Source organism: Vanacampus margaritifer, chromosome 9 (assembly GCF_051991255.1).
Source record: "Vanacampus margaritifer isolate UIUO_Vmar chromosome 9, RoL_Vmar_1.0, whole genome shotgun sequence".
Taxonomy (NCBI): Eukaryota; Metazoa; Chordata; class Actinopteri; order Syngnathiformes; family Syngnathidae; genus Vanacampus; species Vanacampus margaritifer.
In genome coordinates this window covers 25,412,817-25,432,783 of record NC_135440.1, presented here as the reverse complement: position 1 = coordinate 25,432,783, position 19,967 = coordinate 25,412,817, and the positions used below count along the sequence as shown (strand labels likewise).

The 19,967-nt window shown below is 44.2% G+C and overlaps 1 protein-coding gene across 8 annotated transcripts; it reads left to right on the top strand.

The window, feature by feature from the left end:
- Positions 1-1,124: 1,124 nt before the first annotated feature.
- Positions 1,125-19,724, top strand: chd4b (chromodomain helicase DNA binding protein 4b). Of its 8 annotated transcripts, none has more exons than XM_077574648.1 (40): positions 1,240-1,408; positions 1,548-1,774; positions 2,276-2,397; positions 3,240-3,488; positions 3,583-3,698; positions 3,824-3,923; positions 3,996-4,203; positions 4,379-4,494; positions 4,575-4,698; positions 4,778-4,950; positions 6,111-6,356; positions 6,428-6,631; positions 6,716-6,927; positions 7,758-7,889; positions 7,976-8,075; positions 8,238-8,429; positions 8,771-8,971; positions 9,083-9,220; positions 9,336-9,457; positions 9,551-9,724; positions 9,810-9,951; positions 10,036-10,285; positions 10,377-10,501; positions 10,998-11,090; positions 11,185-11,326; positions 11,614-11,783; positions 11,861-12,038; positions 12,700-12,786; positions 14,052-14,143; positions 14,236-14,369; positions 14,713-14,857; positions 14,965-15,121; positions 15,236-15,321; positions 15,412-15,637; positions 15,714-15,758; positions 15,923-16,087; positions 16,158-16,266; positions 16,408-16,540; positions 17,141-17,336; positions 18,183-19,724. In XM_077574648.1, exons 2-40 carry the CDS (start codon positions 1,711-1,713, stop codon positions 18,383-18,385), a joined length of 5,871 nt encoding a protein of 1,956 aa, XP_077430774.1. In that variant the 5' UTR covers positions 1,240-1,408; positions 1,548-1,710; the 3' UTR covers positions 18,386-19,724. The 8 variants fall into 8 exon arrangements, with proteins under 8 accessions (XP_077430768.1, XP_077430769.1, XP_077430767.1 ...); XM_077574647.1 differs by having other exon boundaries at positions 11,861-12,050; positions 15,720-15,758; XM_077574645.1 differs by having other exon boundaries at positions 11,861-12,050.
- The last annotated feature ends 243 nt before the right edge of the window (positions 19,725-19,967 follow it).

Here is a 19,967-nt window from a genome sequence, read left to right as displayed (position 1 = left end):
AAAGTCATGTCATTCCCACAGAGCAGAGATAATTCTATGCTAATTTCATTAGACCGTATGTTGTGTTTTGCATTATATGTTAGCATTAAGCTAGCTGACTGTTAGATGAAATATGGTTTGGTTGAACGTTGTGGTGTTTAAATATACAATGTTTGATTCTCTTTTGTTTTCTGTCAGTTTTACGGTAAATGAAAGTTGGGAAATTTGGAGTGAGAAACTAAGAACAAGTGCCAAGAAATACTTTAAAAAGTATATTTAACTCATTGACTGCCATTGATGCCTATAAACGTCAAAAATTCATTTTACTCACGATTAATCACAAATTTTATATCGGTTCTAAATATACAATATTTTTTCTAGGTTTTCATACTCTTGTTAACAAAAGTGGAACAAATTTAATAGAAATAGTTCAAATTAATTTTTGACGTCTATAGCCGTCAATGGCACTGAATGAGTTTAATAAGTTTAAAGAGTGTGGAAGAGGTGAAACTATCTATAAAAACAGTATTTAATGAACCTTAACCTAACATGCGTGGGGATTGGGGAGAATGTAAACTTGAACTTTGAACCCCAGGAGTGTGAGGCAGATGTGCTAAACACTCAAGGCACCATGCTGCATCAACATCTTCATCTCAACACATTTCCGATTTAGGCCTCTCCACGCCATGCTCCTCCTCGAACCCTGGCACAAACTTGACAGCACACAGCCACACACACTTTGAGCGGACCTTGGACTTGAACCCGATCAGTCAGGTAGAAAGTGGTGGATATTGTTTTGAGCACATTGTTTTATTGGTCATCCCAGGTAGCTGCTCATTCAGTGACTATTATGGGCTGTCGCCGGTGGGTTTCGGCCTACCTCTAGAGACCATGTTTTCCCTCCTATTTCCTTGTCTTTTGAAGGCGTAGTATATTATGGGATGTAGCGCGTTTGGAATATTATGGTCTGGCAAGGCACACATGGGCGGAAGGGGGGGGGGGGTCGCCATGACAACGAGGTGGCTCCGAGGGCCGGAGCATGCATGTCTTGGAGTGGTAATGTGCGTGAATGCGTGCGAGTGAGCAGGCGCGCGCGCGCGTGGCGGGGGGAGGGTGGGGGCAGGCTGGGCCCTGTGAGTATTATGGTCTGCCGGTTGCGAGGTAACCATGCAGAGTCCTGCGCGCGTGTGGGAGGGGAGGGGGGATTATTATGGGATGTCTGGCCCCCTTTGTGTGCTCGCGAGGATGTTAGCTAAGCTCTGAGGCTGGGGGAGAGGACAGGGGACGGTGTTTTTGTTTGTCCCCTAATGAATGAACGCTAAATTGACAAAAAAAAACAGCCGAGTTGTGGTAATACAAGCGGAAGAGAGTGCTTCACTTCGACCTGGGACCGCACGCGCACGCTACAGCAAGTTTCCAAGGTGTCAAGGTAGGCCTTTTTGGCTTCAACTTTCCATTGCCGTGTTCGAACTTGCGGGTGTCAAGTGTGTAGTGTGCGTTTCTATACCTAATTAGCCAACTTGTTTGATAATGTAAACACAGTGCCATTTCCCACCCCCCACACACAGTAGCCGCCCCCTCCCTCTCCTCCCCCCTTGGACAGTACACCCACCTCGGTCCACTCTCCAGCAGTCCCACGTCATTTTCCCCTCCTCCCTCGTCGACCGACCGAGGAGCGAGAGCTTTAGGAGGGATTAATTCGAGCGAGGAGGTGGGGGGGACACTGGAGACATGTCAGGCAGCGACGATGACAGGGACGACTTCGGGGCCGTCGAGGAGCACTCGCTACTCCACGGTAAGCTCCAACCGTTCGTCTACTTTTTGTTGTTTCTGACCGGGGGTGTACGTGCGTGTGGGAGGGGGGCGCCTTCAAAGCGAGGCTAACGTTAGCCCGAGCTAGCTTCGCGTCGCTTCGGTCACGATAGGTTAGTTAAGCTAACTTCACGTGCAGGTGTTCTTCCCCCCCCTACTTTTCCGTATTTACAATTTCGACGCGCGCTTTCGCCGAGGGGGGCCACCGCCGACTGTCAAAGTTGTGCCAAATAAAACAAAACCCCACAACTTGTTCAAGCATAGTGTTTTGTGCCACACGCTAGGCGTGCACGCGGATTTGTGTGTGCACGCCACTCTGTGCACGCGCCCCCAACCTCTCCCCCTCCTCCCTCCTCTTCCTCCACTCTGTCGAGCCTGCAGGGGCGTGCAAGTCTGCGCCTGCGCCCCCCCCCCCCTTTACACACAAATAGAGAATAAACGTGTGAATGAAAAGAGTGACAAGCCATTTGAATGTCACCTGCAGACAACGAACCCGAGGACGTCATGTCTGAAGTGGAAGAGGCTCCCAAGTCCAAGAAGAAGAAGAAGGCCAAGAAGAGCAGCAGGGAGAGCAGAAGCAACAAGAGGCAGAGAGCTGTCAGAGAGGTTAGTTGGATAACTTTGATGTCACATGATTTTATGATGCACGCACAGCCACTTAAATGTACTCACATTAGCTGTATAGGAAGGAATACTTAAGTATCCGTGTTTCTCAACAGTTATTGAGTGGATGCACACATTTCACATGAGAGAGATCTCATAGCACGCCACCAAACATAAAAAAAGTGTAGTATAGAGTGATGCAAAAGCACTGCACAGTTGAAATGATTAAAACCAAGAGCATTATAAAATCAGAATGAGAATAACATATAGATTGCCTTCACTAATGACTAATTAATGAGATTCAATATAATGTGTCCATAATTTTAATGTGTTTTCAATCACAAATCAATAGATGCATCTGTGGAAACTAATATAATATATAGAGGAGACGTAAAAGTTTTTATTTGGTCCTTTTTTTTTTAAATGTAGTCACCTATGTCTCCTTTATCCAACATTGGCCGTGTCTCTGTCAATTTGTGCCTGTGTTTCCCAATAGTGATAGTGAGCATAATGATGATCTGTTTTCTGTGCGTGTTTAATTGAACGCAAAGCTGATATACGCATACACAGGTTCATTGCACCTTCGGCCATCTAATAGAAGAGCATTTAATTGTTCTGCCTTTCACTATACGTCGCAGGCATAGATAGATGAACAAAGATATATTTGTAATTGATTAATTGATATATGAAATTGGTTAATTACCTTTTAATGATCTCTGATAGGACCCGGGTTGGAATCGCTTCAATTTTTGCTCGTCATGGATGCCAGATGCGGCCAGTTTTCCGTACTAATGCAATTGTCTTGGCATCACTTGATGTTTTTGATGCTGTTTCAACACAAACAGGAGTTGCCGCTGAGTTCTCCCGAGCACCTAATTGGAGGGGATGCAACAGAGAGGGACCCGGATGAGGGAATCCTGCGCTCGGACAGTGACGGAAGCGATTACGCCCCGGGGAGGAAGAAGAAAAAACGCTCCAGCTCCACCAAAGACAAGAAGAAATCCAGCGCGTCTGTGGAGAAAGGGGGCTCATCCAAGAGCAAACGCAAAGATCCAGAGCCGGATGATGATGAAGACGACGATGATGACTGCCAGGTAAACTGGGAATTTTCACATGGCAGGTGCCATGAGGGCTGTTAATTTCCACTGGGATTAATTTCTTTCCCTCTCTTGTCCCCTCCCTCCTTAGCCCAAAAGCTCTTCCCAGATGCTGGAGGCCTGGGGCATGAAAGACATCGACCACGTCTTTACTCAGGAAGACTACAACTCCCTCACCAACTACAAGGCCTTCAGTCAGTTTGTCAGGTGTGAAAACCTTATGATGTATCATATACTTTATTTGATGTGAAAAATAACTTATTAAAACACAAATATCAGAACACGTCAATTTGATCTACCTGTGTCTGCTTGACATTTGTTGTTCTCCTCAGGCCCTTGATTGCAGCCAAGAACCCCAAAATCGCTGTGTCCAAGATGATGACTTTAATGATGGCCAAGTGGAGGGAGTTTAGCACAAACAACCCCCATAAGGTATTACATCGACGCCATTAAAATGACCCGAATGGCGCACCCCCCGTTTCTGACCGGGTGTCTCCCTTGCAGGGCTCGGCGTCCGCCAATGCAGCCCTGGCAGCCGCCAATGTGGCGGCGGCGGTGGAGAACATGGTGGTGGCTGGGACAGACAGAGCGGCCGACGGTGGGGCCGCACCCACCGACGCCGCTGCTGCCACTGCTCAGACGCCGCCCGCTGCTCCGGCGCCGCCAGCCCCGCCGCCACCTCTCCGCAAGGCTAAAACCAAAGAAGGCAAAGGTGACTGGATAGAAGGGTGTATGAAAAAACATCATGGGCTGTGTTTGGAATTACTCACGTATCGCTATATACCTGTCGAGATTTTTATAAAGTGGACTATTCTAATGGATAGGGAGAAATTTTGAACACAGCTAGTTTATTTGCTTGAATTAACCTTTCTTCATTTCCGTGCCAGGCCCCAACGCCCGGAAAAAGTCCAAGCCTAAAGTTCCACCAAAGCCCAAACCCAAGAAAGTGGCTCCACTCAAGATCAAACTGGGAGGCCTGAACAACAAGAGGAAGCGCTCCTCTGTAAGATATTTCGCAACTCTTTGTCTTCCTGTCTTTTGCCGACTGTCAGTGTTCGAACGCATCGCTGCTCTCCCTATCAGAGTGATGAGGATGAGCCTGATGTGGACAGCGACTTTGACGAAAGCAACTTCTCCGTGTCAGAAGGCTCCAACCGCAGTAGCCGCAGCAAGAAGAAGTCCAAGAGTGCGAAGAAAAAGAAGAAAGGTGCGGTGTGAAACTCACTTCTGTCTTTTGTTCTTGACTCAGAATCCCAACTCACGTGTCCACTCGCTTCCTCTCCCAGTGGAGACAGAGGATGGCGACGGCTATGAGACGGACCACCAGGACTACTGTGAGGTGTGCCAGCAGGGAGGAGAGATCATTCTGTGCGACACCTGCCCCAGGGCTTATCACATGGTCTGCTTGGACCCTGACATGGAGAAGGCACCCGAGGGCAAGTGGAGCTGCCCGCATTGTGTGAGTACGGTTGTTGTGGCTCATTTTACGCCATTTTTCAATGTGTAATACAAACGTGATGTCTTTGAGTCTCAATAAAGTACTTTTACATGTCATTCCCAATACTTTTATATGACAGTACTCTAATATGTTTGAGATATAAGTTACCATTACCAACTCAATATCTACCTACTTTCTGTCTGTCCTACCTATTTTCCTACATACTTACTCAAGACTTATTTATCTCTTATTTGTCTATCCTAGTTATATGCTCTCACCTTCGAGCTCCATCATTTTGGACTAACTGGAGACGCTTGAGGGAGCATTGGCTGACTCCAAAATAAAGTACATTACAGTAATCTAACTAAGATGTAACAAAGGCATGGGTTACTGGGTCACTAAGTGCTTTTGCAAAAGAAGAGGCTTTGATTTAGCCCGCTGCCTGCGATACAAAATGAAAGTTCCGACTGTAACTACTGTTCTATGAGTCCCTCCCGGCCGCCAGATGGCGGTGCTTCAAGCACCGAAGGGAACAATCAGTGCTTGAAGCACCGCCATCTGGCGGTCGGGAGGGACGAAATAGAACTCTAGATTTTAAAGCACCAATTGGCTGGTTCAATTTAAAATGACTGTCCAATTGAAAACTCTTAATTCGAGACTGTTGACGGCAGGGAACTCAAGTCAACAGGGTGAGATGGAAAAAGAGCCACTGAGACCAAACACCATAACTTGTGTTTTCTTTTCGTTGAAGTTCAAGAAGTTTAGTGCCATCCAGGTTTTGATTTCTAAGAGGAAAGCATCCTCTGTGCTTAGCGCCGACATAATTTGACCGTCATCCGCATAGCAGTGAAAGGAAATGCCATGCTTTCTTAAGATAGGGGTAGCAAATGCAATGAAAACAGCAGGGGCCCCAACAGTAAACCCTGTGGAACACCATATGACAGTGGTCAGAGTGGGACTCAGAGCAACACAAAAAGTCCTGCCTGCCAAATAGGATCTAAACCACTCTAGAGGGCTACCTACCTGACTATTTACCTTTCCATGTGCCTAAAATTTTTTGCTGCCTTTTTACCAACCCAACACTTAACCTCCTTCCCTAGCTGCCTAAGACCTCCTTAATAGTCAATAAGAATCAGCTTTTTACTCATGCACCCCACCTCTACCTTTGGTTGTGATACCAGGAGAAGGAAGGCATCCAGTGGGAGGCCAGGGAAGAACTCTCTGACGCCGAAGTGGACGACGAGGACGACAGGCAGGACGACGGCGCCGAGGAAGAGGACGACCACCACATCGAGTACTGCAGGGTGTGCAAGGACGGAGGGGAGCTTCTTTGCTGCGACACGTGCCCCTCGTCCTATCACATCCACTGTCTCAACCCGCCCCTCCCCGAGATCCCCAACGGCGAGTGGATCTGCCCCCGCTGCAAGGTACCCAATAAAGTGGCCTCTGATTAGAAACAATAAAAGCAACGCTGACTTTCTTATCATCTTCTCGGCAGTGCCCACCAATGAAGGGTAAAGTCCAGAAGGTTATAACATGGCGTTGGGGAGAACTGCCTGCCCCGACCCCCGTCCCCCGGCCTGCTGAGCTGCCTGCTGACGCTCCCGATCCCCCGCCACTGGTTGGCCGCAGGGAGAGGGAGTTCTTTGTAAAATGGTGCAATATGTCCTATTGGCACTGCTCATGGGTGCTGGAGCTACAGGTGCACGCCTAAGCCAACAGAACTGCACATTGTTGTCGTTTCCGAACCCATGCACCTTCCAACCTCCCCGCTTGTGGTCACCAGTTGGAGCTGAACTGCCAGGTGATGTTCCGCAACTACCAGAGAAAGACCGACATGGACGAGCCGCCGCCCGTGGACTTTGGCGGCGAGGGTGACGACGACAAGAGCACCAAGAGGAAGAACAAGGATCCTCTCTTTGTCCACATGGAGGCGGACTTCTACCGCTACGGCGTCAAGATGGAGTGGCTGATGATACACCGCATCCTCAACCACAGGTGAACGAAGGCCTGGGGCATTGAGTCAAATGAATGCAAAGTCCCTTTAATGCCACTATATTATTGATTTTGTTTTATTGTCACCATTTTTTTATTGTAGATTTTAAACAAGCCAGATGCTAATATTTAAAGGTCAAATTATTAAACTGGTGTAAAATATCCCCTTTAAGAAGTATAGTTTGACTTGATAGAAAGTTACATTAACCCCCAAATGGCACACTTGTTCGTTTGGACCCCTGTTTTGGAAAAAACTGTGTAAAATGCTCATTTTCCGTAGTATTATTGTCAAACTGGAGCTAGGGAAGACCTCAAGCTTTGATCCTGTAGTGTTTTCCAGTCCACCACACCATTCTACATTCATTTTCAAAGCAGATTTTGTGAAAAATTATTAGACAAACATAAAATTCTTCTTTTTTTTTTCTTTTTTTGTATTCAAACTTCCATTACTCAGTGCCAGTAGCATTTAAACAGAATCTGACTCTTTGGGATAAAAAAATCAAAGTATTATCTTTAAAAAGAGACTATGCCAAAACTCCAAATGGTTCAAGAACAGCTTCAAATTGAATGATAAGGGGTTAAACCGCCATAAATATAAAAAAAAAAAAATGCTGAATGTGTACTTTTGACTTCAGGCTTGTGAAAACAGAAAAAAGTTCCAAAACCAGGGAGGAAGTTTAAATTTCTCACAATATTGTTCACTCATTTTGGCCTCTCACTTTTAGCTATAGAAACAGACGAAAACCACTCTTATAATACGTAATATTACACACACACAAAAATTAGCAAAATCCGCCAAGCTGGTTTAACTGATTTCCCTGTTTCCATTTCAGTGTGGACAGGAAGGGCAACGTGCACTACCTGATCAAATGGCGAGATCTGGCCTATGACCAGTCGACGTGGGAGAGCGAAGACATGGACATCCCCGAGTTTGACCTTTACAGGCAGACCTACTGGAATCACAGGTATGCAGAAGCTTGCGTCCTCCACAGGAGTCATCTGTGTCATTTAACACTAAAACACTATTTATTTATTTTTTCAAACAAACTAGAGAATTGATGATTGGTGATGAGGGCAGACCCGGTAAGAAGCTGAAGAAGCCTGTCAAAATTAAGAAGACGGAGCGTCCACCTGCTAACCCAGTGGTAGATGTAAGTAACCCAACCTTTCCAACCAAACGTTTGCATTTCTTAAGTCGTAAACTGCACTTGTCAGTCATAACATCAATTGTTAAACAATCAAATGTTGTCAAGTTAGGAATCATAAAGGAGAATATTAGTGTCATTCGTCACTCTCCATGTTTCCTCTTGCAGCCTACAATCAAGTTTGACCGTCAGCCCGACTACCTGGACAGCACCGGGGGCACCCTTCACCCCTACCAGCTGGAGGGCTTGAACTGGCTGAGGTTTTCTTGGGCTCAGGCCACCGACACCATCCTTGCCGATGAAATGGGCTTAGGCAAGACCGTCCAGACCGCTGTCTTCCTCTACTCTCTTTACAAGGAGGTAAGAGGGGAAGAGATGAGTAATTGTGGTGTTTTTCGGCGAGACTGGAGCAAATTTACGTAAACGGGGAATATTTATTTTACAAGCTTGGTTGCCAAATGGATTAAAACTTGTAGGTGAAGGTACCACTGTACAGTATAAATTCTGTTTTGTCTAGTCGGCTCTCCTCTGTCAGTCAGTGTCAGTTGGGGGTATCGGACATGTGACATACAGCAAACAGTGCCCATTAAAGGGGAGCAGCTCAAAGTCAGGAGCTTTATCCTAAAGGCAGGGCAAGACATTTGTTTGCAGGTTGAATTCTTAATGTTGACATTATGCTTTCTGCCTTGCTCCTCTCTCAGGGTCATTCCAAAGGTCCCTTCCTGGTTAGCGCACCTCTTTCCACCATCATCAACTGGGAGCGAGAGTTCGAGATGTGGGCCCCAGACATGTACGTGGTCACGTATGTGGGTGACAAGGACAGCAGGGCTGTCATCCGCGAGAACGAGTTCTCTTTCGAAGGGAACGCCATCCGAGGGGGGAAAAAGGCATCCAAGATGAAGGTGAGAAAGAACCAACATAACATTATGTATCGTTAAATTGAACCTATACCCTGTGGGGCTCCCAGGCCTAACATTTCTGTTTTCTCTCCCGTTCTCATGTCCGCTGTGCAGAAAGACTCAACAGTTAAGTTTCATGTCCTTCTGACATCCTATGAGCTCATTACCATTGACCAGGCTGTGCTGGGCTCCATTGAATGGGCCTGTCTGGTTGTGGATGAGGCTCACAGGCTGAAAAACAACCAGTCCAAGGTGAGAAATTTTTTTTTGTTTTTTGCTTCTTTGGGGATACAAATTGGTAGAGCTACTACATTGTGATTGTATTTTCCTGGATTTGCATATTCTAACGCATTACATCTTCCGTCAGTTCTTCCGAGTGCTGAACAACTACCCACTGCAACACAAGCTGCTGCTGACTGGCACGCCTCTTCAGAATAACCTGGAGGAGCTCTTCCACTTGCTTAACTTCCTGACTCCAGAGAGATTCAAGTCAGTACATCGTCACCACGAGTGTGGCGGCCGGCGACACCCACGCTTGCCCTCATTTTGCTCAATGTTGTTCTCCTCCCTCTTCCTCTGCAGCAACTTGGAAGGCTTCTTGGAGGAATTTGCCGACATAGCCAAAGAGGACCAAATCAAGAAGCTCCACGACATGCTGGGCCCGCACATGCTCAGAAGGCTGAAGGCTGACGTCTTCAAACACATGCCATCCAAGACTGAACTCATTGTCAGAGTGGAGCTGAGCCCCATGCAGAAGTCAGTGTTACGTTATGAAGTCATTTGGACTATAATCAGGAATCGCTTTCTTTTCTCAAAACGACTTTTTCTTGTTTTCATCTAGGAAATACTACAAGTTTATTTTAACGCGGAATTTCGACGCCTTGAACACCCGCGGAGGAGGAAACCAAGTCTCTCTGCTCAATGTGGTGATGGATCTGAAAAAGTGCTGCAATCATCCATACCTCTTTCCTGCTGCTGCCACCGTATGACCTTTGTCTTATTATAATGCTGAATGACCGCCTGAACATGAACGTGTCATGAATCCACATGATCCTTTCTCATGGCAGGAGGCCCCAAAACTTCCAAACGGAATGTATGAGGGCTTAGCTCTGACCAAGGCATCTGGCAAGCTGATGCTCTTGCACAAGATGATGAAAAAGCTGAAGGAAGGAGGTCACAGAGTGCTGGTTTTCTCCCAGATGACCAAAATGCTCGACTTGCTGGAGGATTTCCTGGAAAATGAGGGTTACAAATATGAGAGAATTGACGGCGGAGTCACCGGCAACATGCGGCAGGAAGCCATTGACCGCTTTAATGGTGATCATTTACCCCTCATATTATTGACTAATTAAATAGCACAGTTTGTATGCTTTTAACTTTTGTTTTGGTGGTTTTTTTTTTCCAACAGCTCCTGGTGCTCCCCAGTTTGCTTTTCTCCTCTCAACTCGAGCAGGAGGTTTGGGCATCAATCTTGCTTCTGCAGACACCGTTATCATCTATGACTCTGACTGGAACCCTCACAATGACATCCAGGTATGACACGCCCACCACTCGTTAAATTAAATTATAAAGCACTTTTTGTACCATTGTTTGATCACAAACTACAAAAAAATGCAGTAGAGTTATGCAAACAAATACATAATTAAATTGCTTCATCTTCAATGAGGAAATACACAAAGAAGGTTAACATTACACAGGAAAACTGCTACATCTCGATTCCTAGTTTGTGTACAATGAAATTAAAAAGTCTGTTTTAATAAATGTCAAAGTGTGTTTTAATAAGTTTAAAATCTGTGTCAATGTATGGTCTCGCCATATCGTGGGCTTTCACCTATTGCGGGTCGATTTGGAAAACGTATATCCCCTTTCAGCGTAAAAGGAGATTAAGAATTGTTCGAACTGTCAAACAATCTGTTCCAGAATTTCTCCCATAGGAAATAATGGAAATGTCAATAATTTAGACTATGATGTTCCCCTGTAAATGAAGAAAAAAATGTTTGAGAAGGGTTTAAACTGTTGTGTGCTGTAGGCGTTCAGCAGAGCTCATCGTATTGGCCAGAACAGGAAGGTGATGATCTATCGCTTTGTGACCAAAGCATCCGTAGAGGAGAGGATCACGCAGGTGAAGTGGCATCAAAATGAAGAAGAAAAATCCCAAGTCCTTATTTAACTGTTCAACCTTCTGATTGCTTATTTGTCCCCCATTTTATTATCAGGTTGCAAAGAAAAAAATGATGCTCACCCACTTGGTTGTGCGACCCGGCCTCGGCTCCAAGACCGGTTCCATGTCCAAGCAGGAACTGGACGATATCCTCAAATTTGGAACCGAGGAGTTATTTAAAGATGAGGCTGGAGAAGGTTTGTAATTGCATGTCCACTGTTAATGTTAAACCGTTAACAGTTAAGCTTATTGATTAACATTGTTACAGAACATAACAAATAATAATGCTCAGTTTGCAATAATACACAACAATATTTATTGACTTAATACAAAATGAGCATTATTATTATTCAGACAGAATTTTAATGCTGCTCTGAAAGTGCTTGAAATTGATGGAAAAGGCATTTCAACCTCTACCAGGCTCTCAATTTGTAATTGGATCAGAGTATTTTATACTTAAGGTACTAATTTTTCTTGCGCTAAGGGGACAACAAGGAGGACGACAGCAGTGTAATCCACTACGATGACCAAGCCATCGATCGTCTGCTGGACCGGAACCAGGACGCTACAGACGACACCGAGATTCAGAGCATGAACGAATACCTCAGCTCCTTTAAAGTCGCCCAGTATGTGGTCAAAGATGAGGACGATGAGGTACGCAATAGAAGCGAAAGGGGGGTGGCGGCGGCAGGACGGTTGGCAAAGAAATGTTGGTCAATGTTTCCTCCCAGGAGGAGGAAGTGGAACGGGAAGTGATCAAGCAGGAGGAAAGCGTAGACCCCGACTACTGGGAGAAGCTGCTTCGTCATCACTATGAGCAGCAGCAAGAGGATCTGGCCCGCAATCTGGGCAAAGGCAAAAGAACTCGAAAGCCGGTTAACTACAATGACGGTTCTCAGGAGGACCGAGGTATAAGACAGGGTACAGAAAAATATATAATGCAACTTCTTCTTATTGTCATGTGCTGTGATGGTGATGTCCTTTGTGTTTGTGTCCGTATTGTGAGTGCATGTTAAGACGTTTGGGCGTTTATTCCATATTCTTAATATCCAATTAAGTGCCCTTGCTTGTACCGTAGTGAGGCAAAAAAATGATAAATGTATGCTACTAGTGACTTTATAAAATTCTACTAGCTAACATCTAGTGTTTCACTTGTACTGCAAATAGTATGCAGCTATTTAGTAGGGATATGGAGTAAATGTTCAAACAGAAATGTGTGGTGTTTATTTGGTGTTTTAGAGATTCAGCTTAATTGAATATTTGACTTTTTCAAATAATGCGCAATTTGAAAGCTGCAACTTCTTCTATTTGAATTAGTAGTCTGCTGTTTGTTTTATCAAAGTTATAAAGTGTGGATAAAATTGAACCTGCTAAAACAATGCATGTTTTAGATATTTTTTAATGCAAGGCAGCTTTATTTATATAGTGTATTTCATGCACATGGTGCGATTAAAAATACAATTTAAAAACAAAGAGCTAAAGATATTTTAGTGAACTTAGTGAACTTGACTATGAATTAGATTCTGACCAAGAGTTAAGGAAGTGTTTCCTGTCACCTTCTTCCATCCAGATTGGCAAGAGGACCAATCCGACAACCAGTCTGATTACTCGGTGGCGTCGGAGGAGGGCGACGAGGACTTTGATGAGCGTGCTGAAGGTACGCCTGCTCTTCTGGGCTGTCTCGGCTTTGGTGCCGCAGAAGTCATCTATCAATTCTCTCTGTTCTCTGTAGGATTTATCAAAGCACAGTGGAACCTCTAAGGTCAAGCGGCGTTACTTAACAAACTCAAAGCAGGTTTACCCTTCAGAATAATGTAAATAGAAATAATCGCTTACAGACATAAACTATCACCTTCATAAAATCTTTAAGTTCAGAACCGTGAGGTAGATGTGATTAATCGCTAGCCTACTGTCCTCCATTCAGTATAATTGAACTATCGTAACGTTAAACTAGTCTTTCATGACACTAAATAATAAAAATAAATAATTATTATCAAAATAATTATTATTAAATATAAAAAATAATTTGAAAGTAACTTTTTACATTTTAAAGAAGAACCTATGCTGCCTGCCTGTGCTGCTACACAATCAGCGACAAAAGCCCTCAAAACACACAACACACTTATGGAGTTGAATTTTAAGATTTATAATTTGTCCAACTTTTGAGGTTCCACTGCTGCTAATTTAAGATGAAAAATTCCTCTCCATCAGTCCGTCTTAACATACTAAGCCAAACTGTCTGATAGGCTTCTTCAAGCTGCAGTCCTTTCCCTTACTAACAAAGCTTCACAACCACCCCCACCCTGCAGATATGTGTACCGATTCAGACGGAAACTACACCGGCTACGACTTAAGCCCAGAAAAGAGCAGAAGTTGTCCATGTATCATCTGCTCGGGGCGTACAATGGCAAGCCAAGATGAAAAAGAGCTGGAGGTGGAGAAGGAGGTGGCGGTGGTGAAGCCGCAGAAAACAATAGATGCCTACTTCAAAGTGGCCTGCATTTAAAAGGAAAATTGTTCATTGCACTCAAAGTTAAATTTGTTCACTTTTTCAGTGTAACTGTTAGCACTTCGTTTATTTCTCAAATTGTTATATTTTGTATCTATTGTAACCATTGTTCCCCTTAATCACGGATCTCGCTGTTACTGGAATTGCATTAAATGGTGCTGCTTACAGTTGTAAGTGTCCTGAAAGGAAATGGCAGCTATAGATGTAAAGGTGTGGAGAGAAAGAGAGCGAGCGAGAGGGGCACCTTCAGCACAAGGGTGCCGTTATCGTGTGTAAGTCCAGTCAACATCCTTCTTACAGTGGATCCCACAGGACACAAACGCTCGTTAAGTTCCAGCACAAGCAATTCAACGTTAGTGACGTGCACACTTTTTAGTGTGAGATGTTCTGATGATTTTTTTGTCCCACCGCAGCAAACGCCCGCCGACCGAACCGCAAAGGGTTACGAAACGACCGGGACAAGCCTCTGCCTCCGCTCCTGGCCCGAGTGGGAGGAAACATTGAGGTGAGTCTAGTCGACATCTTTTCCACTTCGCTTTCAGTTGTTTTTGACCGATTTCTGACTTGAGGGGCTGTTTCGGTCGAATCACCTGTCAGGTTCTGGGCTTCAACGCACGGCAGAGGAAGGCTTTCCTGAACGCAGTGATGCGTTACGGGATGCCTCCCCAGGATGCCTTCACCAACCAGTGGCTCGTCAGGGACCTTCGAGGGAAGTCTGAGAAGGAATTCAAGTGAGGATTATTTTTTTGGGGGAGCCATATCGCCCAGGCCCTAAAATGTAGTTACTTAAAAATAAAAATGCATTTGTCTGCTACTCTGTTGTTAAGAACCCCTTTTACAGAGTATTAGTGTCAATATGATGATTTGCAATTCTAAACAAGAGCAAACTAGGCTGAATAGTAAAGTCCGATGTTGTCAATCAAAAGTATTATTAATATTTTTAGCAACAGGATTTTTTGTGTTTATTTGCTAACTCCTGCAATGTTTGTCTTTATGGGTAGTTTTTCTTTTGAGTCATTTCCGTTCTGATGTGATTTTTTCCCCCCCTCATTTATTTATTTTTTTGGCCTACAGGGCTTACGTGTCTCTATTCATGAGGCACCTGTGTGAGCCGGGAGCTGACGGAGCAGAGACTTTTGCGGATGGCGTCCCACGAGAGGGTCTGTCCAGGCAACACGTGCTCACTCGCATTGGTGTCATGTCCCTCATAAGGAAAAAGGTAGGATTATGCCCGCTGTGCATGAAATCATCTACATCCAGTCAGATATCTGATTTATCCAGCATCATGACACAATGGATCACTTGATGCATGTATTGATTGGACAGGTGCAGGAGTTTGAGCATGTGAATGGTCAGTGGTCCATGCCTTGGATGGCAGAACTGGAGGAAAACAAGAGGGCGGCGGCTTTGGCTGCGGGTGAAGATGCCAAGACCCCTTCAAGTGGGACGCCTGCGGATACGCAACCCAACACTCCTGTGCCAGGTACACGCACACACAAAGCTGCTAGAGTATGGCAAGCCGCTTGAGTTTTTTTTTTTTTTAATATGCATTCCAACAATACTGATAAAGTTGCTCTTTCTGACTTTGTATCAACAGAAGATCTATCAAAATCAGAAGACAAAGAGGACATTAGGAAGGATGCAGAGGACAGCAAATTAGCCAGAAAGACAGACGATCCAGAGGTAATTTCTCATTCTTGCATGCCAATGCCGTGAACGTAGTAATCAATGACATTATTTTCACTCAATTCATCGTCATTTTCTTTGCCTTAGATTATTGAAATCCCAGATGAGTCCGACAAGTCGCCAGCCTCTGAAAACAAAGATGACGATCCTGCGGGGAAGGAGGACAAAGAGAAGGAGACGCGAGGCGGAGATGAAGGGAACGAGCCCGACGACCTGAGCAAGGACCGAGAGGAGAAGGGTGACAAGGGTGTTCCTCCTGATCTCAAAGGTGAAGGAACGGAGGGAAAAACAGATGTGGAGGATCGATCTAAAGGTGAGGCCGTTTTTTTTTTTTTCTTTACCAGCTACTTTTTGTTTGTTGGCATGTTCTTTAAATCTAATTGATTTAGTTTCAGCTGAAGAGGCTAAAGATGAAAAGATGGACACAGAGAAAGGTGCGCACTTTGTTTGCCCTTGAGATGTTCCCATTATGATGAAATACAAATCTACCATAATACCAACTTTATTAATTTAATACCTCCCTTACTGTGCCATAGAACGTTCGACACACGACTTGTACTGAATCTAATTATTGTTCCTTCCATGTAATCTCCTACAGATCAACAAGAGGACAAAGATGGCGTGAAATCGGACGAATCTAGCAAACTTCAGAATGGAGAGAACACCAGGGAAGCATCTTTGTCCATGTTGAATGTGAGTGAGGAAAAGAGGAAAGCCAGCAAGCAGAGGTTCATGTTCAACATAGCAGACGGCGGGTTCACAGGTAGACTCACACACACACACACATTTCCTTGCTTTTATTTTTTTTGTTTCATAACCTTTCCGCCCTGCAGAGCTTCACTCCCTCTGGCAGAATGAGGAGAGGGCAGCGACCGTCACTAAGAAGACCTTTGAGATTTGGCACCGTCGTCATGACTACTGGCTCCTAGCTGGCATCATACAGTATCCTTAAGAGGCACATTTGGGTCAAACTTTGAGCAAACACTTGTTACGAGTATTATAACAGTTTTGTGATTAAAAAAAGAAAAGCTAACTGACTTAGGATCTGTAAATTGTTATAAGCTTGACCGTCATGTTCCCCAGACACGGCTATGCTCGATGGCAGGACGTGCAGAACGACGTAAGGTTCGCCATCCTCAACGAACCCTTCAAGGGGGAAATGAGCAGGGGCAACTTCCTGGAGATCAAGAACAAGTTCCTGGCACGCAGGTTCAAGGTGAACTGAACGGCCACCCTATGATTGTGTGAATGCTAAAACGCAATTCATGTAGATCGGGTCCCGACGTATTTTGAACAATGGCTTAAGAAAATGTCGTCATGCAGAGGCAAAGACACGCTCGGTTGCCGTTTTACTGTCTGTCATCCAAATATTTACTGCAATTGGGATTTTACTGCTATGAATATACACTGTTCCATTTAAACACATGTAACCTGTGTATTCAATAATTTGTATTATTAACTTGTTCAACGTAGTGTAGTAAGAAGGTATTAGACTGTTGGTTGTATATAAAAATGCATATCTTGTCTCCAAGCGGATTTTCTGCTTTAACCCTGACAGGTTAGTGATAAACTATGGTGTACAAATTCGGATTTTGTTGCAACTCCCTCATCAAAGGGTAGTAGCCACCAATCAAGATGCTCAAGAAGACAAAAAAAAAGATCATCAACTTCTGCTCACGCTTTTGGAGATGACTTTGATATGCTGTAACCACCACCCATGGTCCACTATGCATTTTGTTTTTTTTCTATCAAATGGCAGCAACCTTCGCGTCGTCTCTGTCCTGCGTCTCACCGGCCATTTATGTTCCTCTCTTAGTTACTAGAGCAGGCGTTAGTAATCGAGGAGCAGCTACGCCGCGCGGCCTACCTCAACATGACTGAGGACCCGGCCCACCCCTCCATGGCGCTCAACACGCGCTTCAGCGAGGTGGAGTGTCTGGCCGAGTCCCACCAGCACCTCAGCAAGGAGTCCATGTCGGGAAACAAGCCAGCCAATGCAGTTCTGCATAAAGGTAAAGACAAAGTCACGCTGACAGTAACTCACCATACTAACCCATGTTTGGAACTAGGGGTGTAAACGCGATTCAAATTTGTAATCGGAATTAATTGAATGACCTTAATAGTTAACTCCCAATTAATTGCAAAATCTATATCTGTTCTAAATGTAGTTTTCATACTCTTGTTAGCATAAAACTGGGGGGGGAAAAACTAATAGAAATATGGCTGCATATTTTAGTCATTGATACAGTAATTTCATAACTCATAAAATTGAGTTAAATTTTAAAAAGATAGTGAGTGTGATATTGATTTGAGTTGAGGTCATTTTTCTGCCACTAGATGGCGTAATTGCATTTGTAAGATTGTGACAGCTCTGTGCTTTTTTCTTTTCAAATTAAAGTTCAAGGTCAGAGCTATCTAATCTTTAACATGAACTTTTTGAAAATTGTAAGATACAACTTGACCCCAGTCCCCTCAAATATATGCATTATTATTAAATGTATTACTGCAAAATTTTGACATGGACGTGTCTGCTGCGTTGCGACTGGAATTGCCCCAGTACAGGCTTTCCGAGTAAGGGGCGGTCATTAATGGCACGTAAAAAAAAAATTAAAAAATGGTGGCGTTAAAGAAACTATAAATTAACGCACTCATTTTGACATCTCCATTTAGAACGTGAGATATCAGATTTTTAGGTCTCGGGACCCCTTAGACAGGACAAACTACTTAATGTCACCCAAATTGCATGTTTATCATAATCATAATCTTTTTTTACTGACTGTCGCAACCGGGACAAGCCGAAAGTCACAACACTATGTAGGAAGTAACATGCTCAAGCTTGAGTTGTTTTCACCTTCCAGTTCTCAAACAGCTGGAGGAGCTGCTGAGCGACATGAAGGCGGACGTCACGCGCCTCCCGGCGACCATCGCCAGGATCCCGCCCGTGGCCGTGCGGCTGCAAATGTCCGAGAGGAACATCCTCAGCAGGCTGGCCAGCCGCGGGCCCGAGGTGAGCGCTCAGAACCAGTCGCAGAGCGTGCAGCAGTTGCAGGTTTCGCGCTGAGGTGGGAACTCTTCACCGCCATGTAGCGGGACCCCCCCCCCCCCCCCACTCCCAAACCGGACCCTTCAAACACCTTGTACAGCACAGGCAGGTTAGTTAGTCCTCCTCGGCCTACACACACACACACACACACAACTTGCCTCTGAACACAAAGGATATGAGTTGTGTAACGGGACGCCCAAGACTGGAAATATAAAAAGAAGGAACTCCTCAAACATGGCCGAACTGTCCGGAGTCATGCGCATCTGTGTACACTGTAGAAAAAAGAAAAAAAGAAATCCCGGATCTTTGTTGCAGTGTTTGGACTTTCGGAGACGGCTGGAGAATTGAACTGATTTTTATTTTGGCTCATTTTCCCTTGTAGGAAATTGTGGCATTTAAAGCATTTTTTTTTTCTTGAAAAGTTGTAATGTTCTCACCTTTTACGTGTTTGTCAGTCAATGGTATGTACAGGCGCATCTCACGTCAAATATTGTGGAGAACTTTATTTCATTCAGTAGTTCAAATAAAAATAAAAAAAGGGAAATTCTTTCACTTCAGCAAATCAGAATATTACAAAATAATCAAAAAGATTTTAAATTTAGAAATTAGGAAGCATTGTCCAATGTATGTCTATAACTAAGTTTCACTTTTTGAATTGAACTTCTGAATTAAAGGAACTTTTCGACGATATAATTATATGTACAGTACTGTGCAAAAGTTTTAGGTCACCATAAGCATTGCTGTTTAATAAATGCACATTAAAACAAATAACACAAGTATGATCGATGCCATTAAAACATAAAATTGACTCACCTGTACCCCGAAATTCTTGCTCCTCTCAAAATGAAACCGCTGGGATCGGCTCCAACTCACTCATCACCCTCATGAGGACAAAATGGAAAATGGACGGATAGTTAATGAAGCAACAAAATGTGTTCACCTAACACTTTTGCACTGTACATATATATATATATATATATATATATATATATATATATATATACTGTCTGTATATGTGAATGAAACAGGCCATATTTGGTGCACCACTGCAGGATGCGCCGACAGACTATCGTTGTTACCTCCATCCCAAAATACTTCACTTGAACTGGCCTCCAAGTTCAGCTCACGCACCAACATGCACCCCGACATTCCTTAAATCCCCGGAAGCTCCTATATTTTGCTCAAAATAAGGTACGCGTAAGGAGGGGGAAGAAAGGGGACAGGTTTTTTTTTTTTGTGACATGTCAGCAATCTTTAACTTAAATTAATTTCTGTACATGTATCGTTATGAAGATGACCACGTTGTTGTTTTTATCACATTTGTTTTTCAATGGACCACAATAAAAGGTCAACTGGGTTTTTTTTTTCAAGTGTTTTCGGTTTTCTCAACATTAATTGGATGGATCTGGATTTCTTTTTTGTGTCCTATTTCTGCTTTTAAGCACTTTATGGGAGCCCTAGAAATAAGCAATCAAGGCAAAAGTAATGGGTCACACACCTCGTTGAGGGGTAGAAATAACAGATGATGTGGAGACCAACCAATAGTGTAGATTTGTGGCGGGGAAAATCTATACTATTGTGAAATTGACCATATGCAGAT